The following is a 14,573-nucleotide window of genomic DNA, read 5'->3' as shown; positions in this document are numbered from 1 at the left end:
CTCATCTTTCTTATAAAACCCAAACTTATTCTACACTTGCATGTTGTGAAAGTTTGGTGGTGTGACGTGGTACAATGTCAGTTCTTTTGCAGTCTGTTTTCAGCGCCGTTTGTTTTGAGGAAATGAAGAGGAGACACAGGAGAGGGAGGAGGGAGCGCTTGTTTTGTGTGAGCGCGGCAGCAGGCATCCAGTGAGAGCGGAGCAGACAGAGGCAGGAGGAGAGAGAAAACGGAGGAAAGTTACAGCGGCAGCTCCCTGATGCCCAAAATGATTCATATGTACATCCTAATGAGATGTATTGATATGATAGTGCTGCATTGATTTGTTTCCAATTCATGTTCAGCTTTTTACCGATACAGGCCGTCTGAACTGATGCACTCGTATCTAACACGTTAAAGTTCGATACATCGGATGCATGAGTGAATTGTTACACCCCTACCTATTACTTGTGACTTCTAACCAATCAGATAGTGCTGTGGGCGTGACATTGAGCCAGACTACAGAGTGTAGAAGTGTATTTTACTGTACAGAGTGTAATTATTATCCCCTGTAGAGTTAATTATGACAGTACTGTATAATACAGTATATTATTTAGAGTACACAATATATTATTGTTATTTTTGTTGTGTAACTTTTATTATATATTTTTTTTAATATTATTATTATTGTTATCATTATTATTATTATCATCACACTACATTACTATGGTGGTAACTACAGACAGAGAGAGATCAAAGCCAAGTGCATTTGTAAATGTCTTTTTTCATTTTTTGCTGATCTAAAAATGATCCGATCCATGACTCAAAACCGTGATACAATCTGAATCTGAACCATTGCAGTCCTAGCAGTCAGATATCTGTTTATAGAGATTATTGAGCTACCAAGCTTACAAACAGAGGTTTTATAGGTCTAGTTTTGTGTCGAACTGAACAAAACAGTTTGAACAGGCAAGAACTGAACTGAAGTAAAAGTTCACTCTGAACTGAGGCAGCGTTGTATTGTTACAGTGTTAGGAAAAGAACAAACCACTCAGTCAGTGACCATGAATCTCTGAACTCAATTGTTTTTTTGTTTTTTTGATTCGTAATCAGGTCAGCCTGACGGTCTGTTGAAACATTTGAATTCATGTATTATCACTCCACCATTATTCTGCATCACAAATGAATCAATCAATGTGGAATCTGTGACAATACCTGATTTAATATGTAGAGACGAAAAGAAACTCACAGTCGGCTCATTCAGTTCATTTAAAACTGAATCGGTAACAACAGAAATGTTGCCATATGGTCGCCCTGTGAGCAAAATCTCATCTAATGGCAGCTCCATTACTGAGAGTGGGTCTGTTTGGGAGGCCCAGGACATGAAACCCTGCCTCTGCAGAGGAGCATTATGTTTGACAGCTCCATTGTGTCTGACAGCAAAGCAATGTGTGGAGAGTCCCCTCTGTCACCCCTCTCTCTCCCTCATCCATCTGTCTCCGGCCCTAATGGAGCTGGCCCTGATTGAGAATTTGGGGAGGTATAAATTTCTCTGCCTGCTGCTGCCTTGGATATCGTACAAGGTGGTTCTCAGCTCCACACTTCATTACGCTCACGCTGCCTCCGGCTGGGCGAGGCTCCGACGTTGTTGTTGTATTTTTAATGTTGTACATGCATAAGAATTAGTGAGTCGTTCAGGTATTCATGTCGATACTTTTACTGTCATGTGTTGCCCTCTGTTTGACTTGTATGTAGAAAGAATAAAATTGGAGATCATCTGTTTCTGAAACATGCTCTGCTTTGTCATCTTCTTTGTTGCAGACCAACCTCAGCAAGAGCTACACCTGTATTAGGAAAGGTAAGAATGGCAGTCTGAATACATATTATTCACTCTTTAAATTGCATGTATGGTGGTGACTTGACTGACAGATTCTACACGCTGAGCCTCCATCTGTGCAGCTCGTATTAATGTAAGTCATTAATGTAACAACTTTGGACTCGACAAAATCAAAAATAACTTGACAGAAATATATTGTGACACTGAGTGGTGGAAATAGTACTGAAAATCTGTAGATTGCTAAAATATTACTCAATTACAAGTAAAAGCACAAGTGTTATAAATATACTCAAGTAAAAGTACAAAGTGTTTGTCACAAAAACTTATCAGGGTATTAGTTACTTTTAACTACTGATGTCACACATCTCTCCAAACTAGGTTTGCAGAGTTTTCCTGAATCAATAGTTGAAAACGCAAACAATCAATTAACAATCTATAAGATGCAAAACACGTTATTTTCCTTATTGATTAAATATCCATGAATACATTCTTAATTGGTGAAATTCTTAATGGCAATTAATCGATCATTGATTAATCATTATAATCCTTACACTAAGTGCGTGATGCTGAAGCATCTTGTTTTGTTTTTCATCCATTCGTCCTGGTTTTCATTGGTCTGTTTGTGATCAGATCACCTGATTGGCTACTAAAATGCAGATGAAAGGATTGGATATTAATTCAAATTGTACTCTGTAGTCAACAATGATTTTAAAAGTAACTAAGTAGATCACATCTCGTATCCCAAAAAAACTACTTAATTACAGTCATTTGAGTATTAGTAATTAGTTACTTCCACCCCTGGTGATGCAAGCCTTTTGACTTGGAATGATTTGATATCCTTCTCAAAACCAAAGAATGAAAAGTGTTATAACAACTCTTCATTTTTTTAAAGAGACTTGCAGAACAGGAGGGACCATCGAAGAGAGACAGATGATACCTCAGATTATCACATTTACACATTAAACACTGACGCATTCAACTGACAAAAACTCTGCAACAGATTTTGTTCGGTGTAATTATTGTTAATTCCTTAAGCTACTTGCCAAATGGCCAAAGTGAAGCCAGGATCTGTACTCAGCCAAAGATCATTTGTGAGGAAAAAGTATGAAAACTCTAATACTGAGAGTAGGCAGTATTTGTATCTTTGACTCTTCTTTGGCAAATGTACTTTGGTGAAATAATATAACTGAATGTACACTATGCATTATTACACATGATATACTATATAGGGATGGACATTTCAAGCCAAAATGCTATTCAACGCTTATTGGGCACTATTCAATGATTATTCACCCCCTACTCCACCACTCACAGTCAGAGAGAGGGACCCATTTACAACCCATTTACACACAACACACACACAAACACATTATACACACACCGGAGCCGAGGACCACTCCGGCTTCCGTCCATAAACAAAGCTAAGTGTTTGTGCTATAGAATAGACAAATCTGACGAAGAACCAGAAGTTAACAAGCTGCCATTGCTGCAACTTTTTGGACAGTATCACCATCCTAAAAGGTATCTTCAGTTATTAGGGTCACTGTTGAGCTGTCACTACTAGCAAGCAACAGCAGACAGTGTCTAGAGGAGAACCTCAGATCTGCAAAATCTTGCACCCAGTATCACACAATTTGTTCAAAAGCACCAAACATGTCATAACTTACAGCTCTCCAGTTTGAAGTTGGGTCACAACAGCTGGTATTTATCTTTCACTGATCTTGAACCGATCCTGGCAGGCGCTTGTTAAGAAAAGCAGTCAGACGGAGTAGAATCCACACACGCTGTCCTCTAAAATAAGCTTTTTGTCCGCTCAACTCTTCTTTCCTCCAGGCTAGAGGCTGATGTAACGATGTGTGCCGCTTCTCTGACATGATGTTAGTTTGGAGCCAGTAAATGTTCAGCAAACAGCCTGTCTGTCTGAAATAAAATACATCAGCGTCTGTAGATGTCCCATTGGCGATACTACCTGGACCTGTAATGATGTGAGATCTGGTAGAATCATCATTCCAGGTGCCGTTAAAATGAGGGAAACAGACAGAGGAAAACAGATTTTAAAAGACAAAACCATAATCATTCTTTTTTATAATTTAATGACTATTTGAATATTAGAAAATTACAGCTTATATTATGTATTCTATATACTATGTTTATTGCAATGCACGTCAAAACCAAGGCAAATTCCTAGATTATTGAACTCTACCTGGCAATAAACCTGATTCTGATTCTGGTATTTCAGTATTTATTTTCATTTATATCACATAAATACTATTAGGCCTTTAACTCAAGAATGATTTATGCTTCTATGTGCATGGAGACACATGGGTCTGTTTCTGTTATTTGTACAGCTTGCATAACTTTTCATCTTTTTCATGTCCACTTTCAGTCCACCCCCTCTGACAGTAACTCAAACAACCAATAAACTTGCTTGACATGCAGCTCTGAATGACCTGTTGAAATTTAGGATGTGTGTGATCAATATTTTATACATTCTGTTCCTCATAACTTTTTCAGGTTGTAGCAACAGGTTGTGAACAGTCATTAGACCGACACCCAAAACTGTGTCTGCCTTATCACTCAAGAAAAAGTACAGCTCTTAAAGCAACATTATATAACTATTTTACCTTAAAATAACAGTTTCAAAATCATTTTGATGTTGTAGGGTGATTGGAGCTCTGCACAGCAATCACCTATTCTTGCAACTTGGGTTGCCAAGAATGATCTCAGTGTGTAAGGCTTTACGGCACACACTGCCTATGTCACTGATTGTGGTGTGTCCTCCGGCTGCTCTGCCTCAATTCATAGTGGTTTCCTGACAGATGGTGATGTAATGACCTTCTCTACTCTGACTTTGATTGGCTAGTACTTGTTGTTTTTGTTGGTTGGTTTGGGCTGGTTAGGTCTAGGCATGAGGAGTGAAATTGGGTATGGTTTGACAATCAGAGGTACAGTAGGGTTGGTCAAGCCTTCGTCATCCTGGGGAAAAAAGAACAATATGGCTGGACTGGACTGGGAGCTCGGAGCACTGGGAGGAGGAGGTGGAGGTTATCAGGCCAGGGACGAGGGGGACCTAGTGAGGAATGCTGCTTCTTTTCAGTAGAGCAGACTGAAGCATCACATTTGAAACACACAAACACACACACACACACACACACGCACCACTGCTCAATCTGTGTGCTGATTCTATCTGCTCCTTCAATGAACAGCTCTGCCCCAGTGGAACCATACAGCAGGAGCTCTCTATTCAGGAACTAATGACTAATAAAAGTCACACAGTTGCTCTGTGAGGTCTGCGGAGCCCTGTGCATTGCAGTATATGAGGAGAAAAATCTGTCGCATGAAGCAAAGCTGCATTTGTTGGGAACATCCCAGATAGTTTCTGTCATTCCAGACCTGAATTAGACACACTTATTAAACACTACCACCTTGCAGCTGCACTTGTATAGTGTTCCAATGTATTTACATATAAAAGTGTTCAGATACAGTCATGTATCATTTATGACAGTAAGTTTGTCTTTTGGACGAAACAAGACATTTGAGGATGTCACATTGGGCTTTGGAAAACAGCGATCAACATTTTCCACTATTTTCTTACATTTTACAGACTAAACCACTAATAAATTAATAATGGATTAACCAAGAAAATAATCGACAGATTAATCAATGATGAAAATCATCATTAGCTGCAGCACTATAATATTCAATACTGAGGTAATTCTGTTCACCCTCTATGTCATAAAGTAGAATTAAATACAACTAGATGAGGTCACTCAGTAGAGTGCAGATCCCTGCCAGGCAACAGATGGGGAAGCACCTACTGCAATACCACCACAACTACAAGATGCAACCAGAGGAGATTTGCAAAGTTCCTGCAGCAACAACATGACCTCCACATACGCTGTCCTGAGAAGAAACAAGATGTCAAACTGAAGCAGTTGTTGATCTCTTGCGTCCGTAGTGGTCAGTTAAGAAGAGTGAGAAGGTCGTATGAGAATGGTCGTATAAAACAGAGCAGTCAGAAAATAGAATTACTGTCTCACAATTGTCTGTCCAGGCTCATAAAATATCTGTAGTGAAGACTTTAAAGACGTTTAATATGGAACTTACCACTATATTGACCTGTAACTTTGAAGGAATTAAATTAAAGGTATTAAGTGTATTTTTTGGTAAAATGGAAGTTGTCACTCTTCATGTGTGATTCCAGTGAACCGTTTCCAGGTAGAAACATGCTGTCTTCACTTAGAGACTATTTTTGCAGAGGTGGACAGAGGACTGATAGACAGCTGAACATTATGATGTCACAGTGAAGTTGACCTTTGACCTTTTTTTATATAAAATGTCATCATCCCATCATTTTATCCTAGTAGACGTTTGTGTGTAATTTTGTCATAATTAGCACATCAAATTTTGAGTGACCACAAAAATCTAATCAGCCCGTCTTTGAGTCCAAGTGGACGCTTGGATCAAGTTTGAAGAAATTCTCCCCAAACACTCCTGTGATATCGCCTTCACGAGAAAAGGATGGACATTATTTTTGTTCTTCTTCTCGTGTGTTTAGGAAACTGGATACAGCCATATAACCGGCATGAGCAGCTCTCTTCCACGTCATGAAACAACATTTTGTGTGCTATACGGGTGGAAACTGCAGAGTCGTAGAGCTTATACATGCTGTATAGTGACAGAAATTTGTCAGAAATTAGGAGAAATACAGCAGAATGGAAGGATTTGCAAGTATGTCCATACTTCGCAGACAGACAAGACAGTGGTATTACACACAGTGACTGCACAGGGTTACAGCAGCTCTTTGGCGATTCCGATAAATCATTGCCTACCATTGTTGTGGTGGCATGTCGTGTCTGTCACTCTTGGTGTCTGCTGGTTGTGTCCAGAAGGAAACCCCAAACTTACGAGACGCTCGCGAGATTTTTCACGGTTTCTGTCAAAATGTTCTCTCTTGCAAGGTTTTGCAGGTCTGAACTGCACAGGTTCTTCCTGACTTTTTAGACATTGTTGTCAAAAGCAATGTTATATAAAAAGTAAGTGTAAAAGTAGAAATTTGTAAATTTCATATGATGGCTTGTATTCATTTACACTGCATTCATGCTGTAGGGAGATACCATTGCAGTAATAGCGGCTTGCTAACTTCCAATATACGCCGGATTTGTCTACAGTATACTGTCATTCCCACAATGGACTTAACCTTCTTTATTCACCAAGTGAAGTATTTGTTGTTGCAAACGTGCACAGATGAAATCGACTCTGACCTGCTGACTGTTGAGTTGTAGCTTTGCTGCAGTGAGTGTGTATCAGTGTTGGTTTGACCACAGTTACAGTGCAGGCTTTCATTGTTGCAGGGTCTCTGTGGTACTGCTGAAAAGTCTTGTTAACATGCTGCTGTCAGACCACCCATGTGTAAATTAATTTCCTTTGGTTGACTGAGCTCATTTAGTTCAGTTGATTGTTGTTGGGTTTATGAAATACAAAAATTTGGCATTGCATGGTTATGGGAATGGATTTGGGTCTATTTGTTCAGAAGGCAGGCTAATATTTGTATGTGGGATTTAGAGGGATGGAAACTATTAAATTTGGTTTTGGGAAACCAAACATGACTGTTGTTACAATCACAATGTTATTCAGATGCCTTATGTGACAGTGAACTATTCCACTCCAGGACTCCAAGTAGAACTAATAAACTACCATCCTGTTTTATCCCTGTAGATCAGCTGCTACATGACTGTACATCTTCCTCAACTCACTAACCTCAACTCAGAAACTGATGTCAGTGCTGCTCACCAGTGCTGCATTTCATAAGAAATGTTAAGCCACTGACCTTGGAATTACAGCATGCATACACAAATACATTACGTGCTGCACAGCTTCCTGTAAGTCTTAACCTACAGCAGTAAGAGTTACTGCACCCAGGTGGATTGCTGGTATGGATTTAATCATCTTGATGTAATGAATATATAGTCTAGTGCATTCATGGTTCAAGGTTTTATTTGTCATGATACAACACAGGAATGCTTAATGGAATGCAGTTGTAGCCCCTCATGTGACACACACAGACAATGTATAAATGGATATAGAATTTCCAGAAACTATTATATGAAAAACGCACTAAAGGAAGAAATGAAATTTACCAAGTTAAGAGCACCTGACACATATGGTATGATTTGTTCTCCTCATTCTATAATCAGTTGATCTCTGCTTTAAGAAAAGACTGGAAACAAAGATTAATTGTGAGAATACCAAACTTTTAGCATGCCAGCCTATTGTAAAGAATTCAAGATGGTTAAAAGGAAGTAAGATAAATAGAACTGTTTATGAATTCTGTTTAAGCTCAAAATATCTGAGTTTTTCCAAATAGTGTTTATAAAAGACTTTTGATCGTCGTGTACCATGGGAGCAAGTTTTTGATTTAATATATAAAACAACAGCAGACAAATTTAAGAGATTCTTTCAGTTAAAAATTATTTTAATTTTTTTATCTAATAGGAAAAAATAAAAACTTGGGGTATTGCCAAGTCAGATAAGTGTGTTTTTTGTTTCATGAGTCAACTGTACATCTATTTTGATACTGTTATGTTGTTTGTGCTGTTTGGAGGGACTTTTTCCCTGTGATATTAGGTGACATCTCAGAGAGAAATGATTACATTATTAATTTGATTATTCTGTTAGGGAAAAGATTTATTTTCAAAGCTACTGGTGAAGACTCCTTAAACATAAAAAATTTTAAAATGTTTATTAAGCGTCATTTTATTTTGGAAGGACAAGGGCAAAAAGAAATGAAAAAGCACAGGGAAAGATAAGGAAGATTTATTGAAGTTGAAGGCTGACAAGAACCTCAAGGCTAATCTTTCTCTCTATAATAATAATAATACCAAACTTCTATTCAATTTTTTTGCTTGTTACCGAGAGTGTTGGGTCTGTTTTGATATATTGGTTTTGTTGACGTGTTGTGTGTTTGTGTGTGTTTATATGAGTATATAGTTTTGATTGTGTATTTGTTTAATTTTAAGTGTAATTTTGTGTGTGTGTGTGTGTGTGTGTGTGTGTGTGTGTGTGTGTGTGTGTGTGTGTGTGTGCGCGTGTGGATTGTTGTCTGCGGATGAGTTGTGTCTGTTTTAGTTATTAAAAAAAAAAAAAAAGAGTACCTAATACTTAAACCCTAAAAAAATAGACAACATGTCAGATCCCAGTCGGATCTTCATCATGTTCGAATGTCTACAAATGTTTACCCCCTCATCTACAGTATACACTGATCAGCCACTAAAACTAGTGAGAGGTAAAGTGAATAACATTGATCATCTTGTTACAAGGGCATCTGTCAAGGGATGGGATGTATTAGGCAGCAAGTGAACAGTCAGTTCAATCTGAAGAGACAAGTGACTGAAATAAAGATAAAGTTTATTATAACAGATGATGTGTGATAATTAAGTCTTGACAGAAAGTCTTTGGTGATTGGACTTTGTAGGGAGATTTGTAGTTGAGGGTCGTCTGCCCTGAGCAGCAGCAAGTTAAACCCCCATGGTGTCCAGACGCATGGCGGTGGTGCTGTTTGAGGACTCTGCTGAGACCGCGAGGCTAATGAAGCTGATGAATCTGTGAAGACTGGGCGGTAATGGGGAGGTGGAGGGGTGCACGAAACAGCGTCATGAAGGAAGAGAAGGCGGAGAGAAAATCATATTTTAAAAAGCAGCAGACAGATGACAGGTGGCATTGAAGATATGTCACTGTGCTATTGGACTGATGTGACCAGCTAATGAGAACAGCTGATAACACAGCCCCATAAAATGATAGTGAGGAAATTATGAGTTAGCGTGCGTGACAGGAGAAATCAGAATGATTGAGAAATAGACTATAGGCCTAAGCATGCAAAAGACTTTCGCCATAGCCATAGCAAGGGTTGTCATAGGCAACTGGACTTGATAAAGTTCTTGAAGAGAACTGAAAAACTGAAGAAGCTTCTTGGATGAGAGGCAAAACATCTTCAAGAACTCTATCAAGTCCAGTTGCCTACGACAACCCCTGCTACAAATACCATGACCTGGATGACTGAGAATCTTTACAGACACTTTTGCCATAGCCTTATCTCCTTAAGTTGATGTGCTGGAAACAGGAAAGATTGGCAGTAGGAGGGTCTGAGCAACTTTGATAGGAGTCAGGAGGGAGTCTTGTGGGATGTGGTTTGTACCTACCAAACTGGTCCAAGGAAGGACAAACGGTGAACCAGTGACAGGGTCATGATGCCCAAGGCTCACTGGTGTGTGTTGGGTGAGGAGGCTAACCTGTCTTGTCTGATCCCACAGAAGAGGTACTGTACACAAATTGCAGACGAAGTGAATGCTGATGGTGATAGAGAGGAGACACAGTGCATCGCAGCTTGCTGTGTATGGGGCCGTGTATCAGCAGAGTACCCACATTGACACCTGTCCATGCTGAAAGAGCCTACAATGGCCACATGAGCATCAGACCTGAACCATGGAACAATGGAAGAAGGTCACCTGGTGTTGACAAGGTGCTGACTTGGCCTCCAAGATCCCCAGATCTCAATCTGATCGAGCATCTTTGGGATGTGCTGGAGTAAGTCCGATCTATGGAGGCCCCACCTCGGAACTTAGAGGACTTCAAGGATCTGCCTTGGTGCCAGATACAACAGGACACCATCAGAGGTCTGTTGTGTCCATGCCTCGTCAGGTCAGAGCTGTTTTGGCAGCATGAGGGAGAGCTTTTTATGCCTTTATTGTGATAGGAGAGCTGAAGTTAGAACAGGAAAAGGGTAGGACGACACAACGCCAAAGGGTCCCATGTTGGAACCAAACCCACAGCCATCGCAAAGGTCTCAGCCTCAGTACACCAACTGAGCTACTAGGGTGCGTCAACAGATCATTGGATTTATGCCCTGAAAAGTCAACTGTCATTTACATTGTCAAAGTCTTTTTTAAAAATAGTATCAAAATATGGCTGGGGAGAGGAAAGAAATACTGAATCCGCCTTTGATTTAGATGATTGACATTTAAATCTCATTTTGATCTATTTTCAATTTAATATTGAAATTGCTATGCCCCCACTGAGCACACATGAGTTCTTTCAACCTGTTTAACATTCAGCCATTAAAACAGTGGCAGCTTCTGAGCCCAGCCGGTCTTTGACACTGAACAGCTTCACTGGAGTCATTCAGGGTGATGTTCAAGCACACACTGACTTGCTGAGGCAGGGAAAGGCTTTTTCTCATCTAGTGTAATTGATAGAGCTGAGAGAAGGCAAGCATGCAGCAAGAACCACAGCTGACTGACAGACTGAGCCACCCGTCAATACAGGACCCAAATGCTTATTTTACTCTTTAAACCTTTACATCAGTTATGTTGTGGAAAAACTATGTATGTTAAAATAAGTTCCCTCTCCCAATCATATTATTTCTCACAGTCATTGAGGCCGAGGTCGGTGGAGTTGACTCAAGCCTTTTAATCAACACTTAACCTAAACTAAATGAGCTAATTCAAAAGCCTTGCTCTCAGTCTTTCACACCTAACCTGCAAAATACTACAGCCAATTCTGTTTGTTGTATTGTACCATTTCCCTGAAGTTTTTATCAAGTTCCGTCCTGAAAACAGATGAAATAATTATTGTCCAACATTTTAATACATAAGTGGACAGAAATAATGATAGATTCAGTTGGCCTGTGTGCATTGTGGTATTTTAGAGTCAAGGCCACTCGGCCTTAGTGTTTTTAATTTTTAGGGCCATATTGACCAAATGCCTCAGCAGCAGAGCCATCAAATGAAATAATGAGTAACAAGTCGATGGAAAATAATGAATTTGTCTGTCTGTCACTGTTAACAGAGTCTGCAATGTAGTTCATACACTTCACTGATAAACCACAGAACTGTAGAGAACAGGCTTCATGATCAAAGAAAGTTTTTATACGTCAACAAGTCTGTCTATATTGGCATGTTTTCTCTCTTTGCTGACAAATTTTCCATATTTTCTGAATTCTTAAAGCCGAGTTCTCAGGGCCACAATTAAGATGCACTACACCAATGATATGCGTTTGACAATTTGACAAAACGGGCTTGATGTTGAAGATGATGTTTCAGAATAAAACACTAAACACAAGAAACTCAACTAGACACAAAAAACCGACTAATGAAACACTCTACAGGTTACATTTAACATGATTGTCATTGGAATTGTCAAAACCACAGCTTTTAGCTTAGCACAATTGCACTGCTCATCATTTACAGTGATGCAAATTTAGCTAGCTCCAGGCTGATTCACTTTAACTCACTGCCTTAGCATTGCCTGCCCATAGCGTGGCATATATTCAGTGTCTACTGGGACTCATTTCACTCTATTACTCAACAGGATTCAGTGAGCAGGGCCTTCGCAGCACTACGAGCTGACAACAAAATATATGCTCTTACTGTTTATGGTGTATTATTATATTATTTCTTCTTTTACCCTTCAGAAGCAGGTCCTCCTACCACAGTGTTACCCAACTTCTGATTAGCATATGGGTCTAGCCTGCATAACATGCTGCTAACCTACATTCTGATTGGCTAGTGCTTTTCCATATTATTAACCCTTTGTGGCCTGGGTTACATAATGTTGACACCACATCAGTGAATATATAAACACTGATGTAACACTTATGGTAATAATCAGGACTATCTATTGTATCCCTTGTTTCTGATTTCCCCACTTCCCTTCCACCAACCCATTTATTAAACGATCTCTATTGACAGTGCAAACAGCTGAGCTACATGCTAATATGTGCATAAAATCAACACAGCGTGCATCAAAGGCTCTGTGATAATTAAGCAGCTATTCTTCAGAAATGGCTCCAATTTCTCTGCCCCAAGCAGTCGAAGACTAATGAGTTTTGTAATTTAAGATCGGATGGGTGGCCATGTTGATATAATGCACGTCCAACAAGCATTTCAACAGCCGCTGGGTAACTATTAATGAATTAAGAGCAGTGTATAAAAGACACTGCTGTGAAAGCTGAAGGCTTCTGAGGGACAGGACATGTACTATTCAGTGTCTGGATCATAGTGACTCGAACAGTGATTGTTATCAAAAAGCAGCTTGTTAGTGAAGGCACTGTGCTGTATATTAATGAAGGCCCCAGCTCTGGGGATGTGATTGGTCACAACATGACTGCTGACATGCTATAATTTAGAGGACATCTGAGAGACTTGGTTTAGGTTCTCTCTCTCTCTCTCTCTCTCTCTCTCTCTCTCTCTCTCTCTCTCTCTCTCTCTCTCTCTCTCGCTCTCTCTCTCTCTCACACACACACACACACACACACACACAGACACACACACACACACACACACAGACACACACTGTAAACACACCTACACCCACCTAAAAGTGTTCATACTAAACACATCCTACAAAATATTCATTGTCAAGCAGGGCCGGCATTAACATTAGAATGGCCCAAGTACAAAATATTGCTGTTGGGCCCCTGACCACCACCCTGCCCTAGGCCGTGTCTCTGTGCATTGTATATGTACATACCATGATTTTTCCCCCCCAAGACTCTTCCACCACAGTCTGCCTGACTGTGCTGTGATTGGCTACTGCTACTGTCCTCTGATTGGCTGTGAGCATGCGTGTAGACTGGCACTGGGGAGAAGTTTAGCATGGCGTGGTAGATGAATGGATTAAAAAACAGCCAATTCTGTTTGCTATATTGTACCATTCTCCTGAAGTTTTTATCAAGCTCAGTCCCTAAAACATGTAAAATAATTATTGTATGACATTTAAATGCACAGAGATAGTTATAGATTGAGTTGGCCTCTGTCTCAAGTGTTCATGTGATATTTTAGAGGAAACGCCACTCAGCCATTGGCATTTTTAATTTTTAGGGCCCCACTGGTCAAATGCCGGGGCAGCAAGGCCATCAGATAAAATAATGAGTTATAAGTCAGACACTCCAGTCTGCAGTGTAGTTCATACACTTCACTGATAAACCACAGAATGGCAGAGTCACAACAGACTTGGATTTAAAAAACAGGTCTTTCACCCAGAAGACTGATCTTTGTGTCACATGTGAAGATAAATGTCACTTTTAACTTTTTAGACTCAGAAGTTTGGAACAAAAACTGCTTATAGGCACAAAAACTGCTTGGGTAGGTTTAGGAAAAAAATCATGGTTTATGGTTAAAATAGATCCTTTCACAACATTAGAAAGGCTCTGTGGCAAATTAGTAGCCAATTACTGCACAGGAGGGCAGGACAAGAGAGAACAGTCTTGGAAAAACAAATTACACATACATGCTCTGTCATCTCCAGTGCCTTTAAAGATTTAAAGTATTTATTTAAAAAGGATCCCCATTAGCTAGTGCCCTTGACACAAGCCAATCTTCCTGGGGTCCAAAATCAATTCATCATATAGATCATTAGCTTATAACATCACATTTGTGTTACATATGTACATCACATGTATCACATGTATGTAAAGTATAATATTTAAACACTGTAAATGGCAATTCATCCATGACACAAAATTTTAGTGTAGCATACTCACAAATGGACTGTCAAAATGACATGAAAAATGTATGTTTTCACTGGCTCCAATGTAAAATTAGTATATTTTTGTCCTAAGTTGTTTGTTTTTTTTTGTTTGTTTGTTTTTTTTTTTATGTATGTAAAAGCCAGTATAGACAAATTAGTTCAAAACCAATTAACAGCACATACAATATGTGCATTTATTTTGATTGCTGAATGAACTAATAACAAGGTTGTAA

General features: G+C 39.4%; 1 protein-coding gene across 1 annotated transcript in view; it reads left to right on the top strand.

The window, feature by feature from the left end:
• LOC146320846 (whirlin-like) overlaps positions 1-14,573 on the top strand; it is a 176,023-nt gene that overhangs the window by 112,849 nt on the left and 48,601 nt on the right. Inside the window, exon 5 of the mRNA XM_084729256.1 lies at positions 1,800-1,836. Within this exon, the coding sequence (XP_084585382.1) occupies positions 1,800-1,836 (37 nt within the window). The remainder of the gene's footprint in view (positions 1-1,799; positions 1,837-14,573) is intronic.

Source organism: Lutjanus erythropterus, chromosome 10 (genome assembly GCF_056507025.1).
Source record: "Lutjanus erythropterus isolate fLutEry1 chromosome 10, fLutEry1.hap2, whole genome shotgun sequence".
Taxonomy (NCBI): Eukaryota; Metazoa; Chordata; class Actinopteri; order Lutjaniformes; family Lutjanidae; genus Lutjanus; species Lutjanus erythropterus.
Note: the sequence above shows the minus strand (reverse complement) of the source record. Positions and strands in the feature narration are given on the sequence as shown.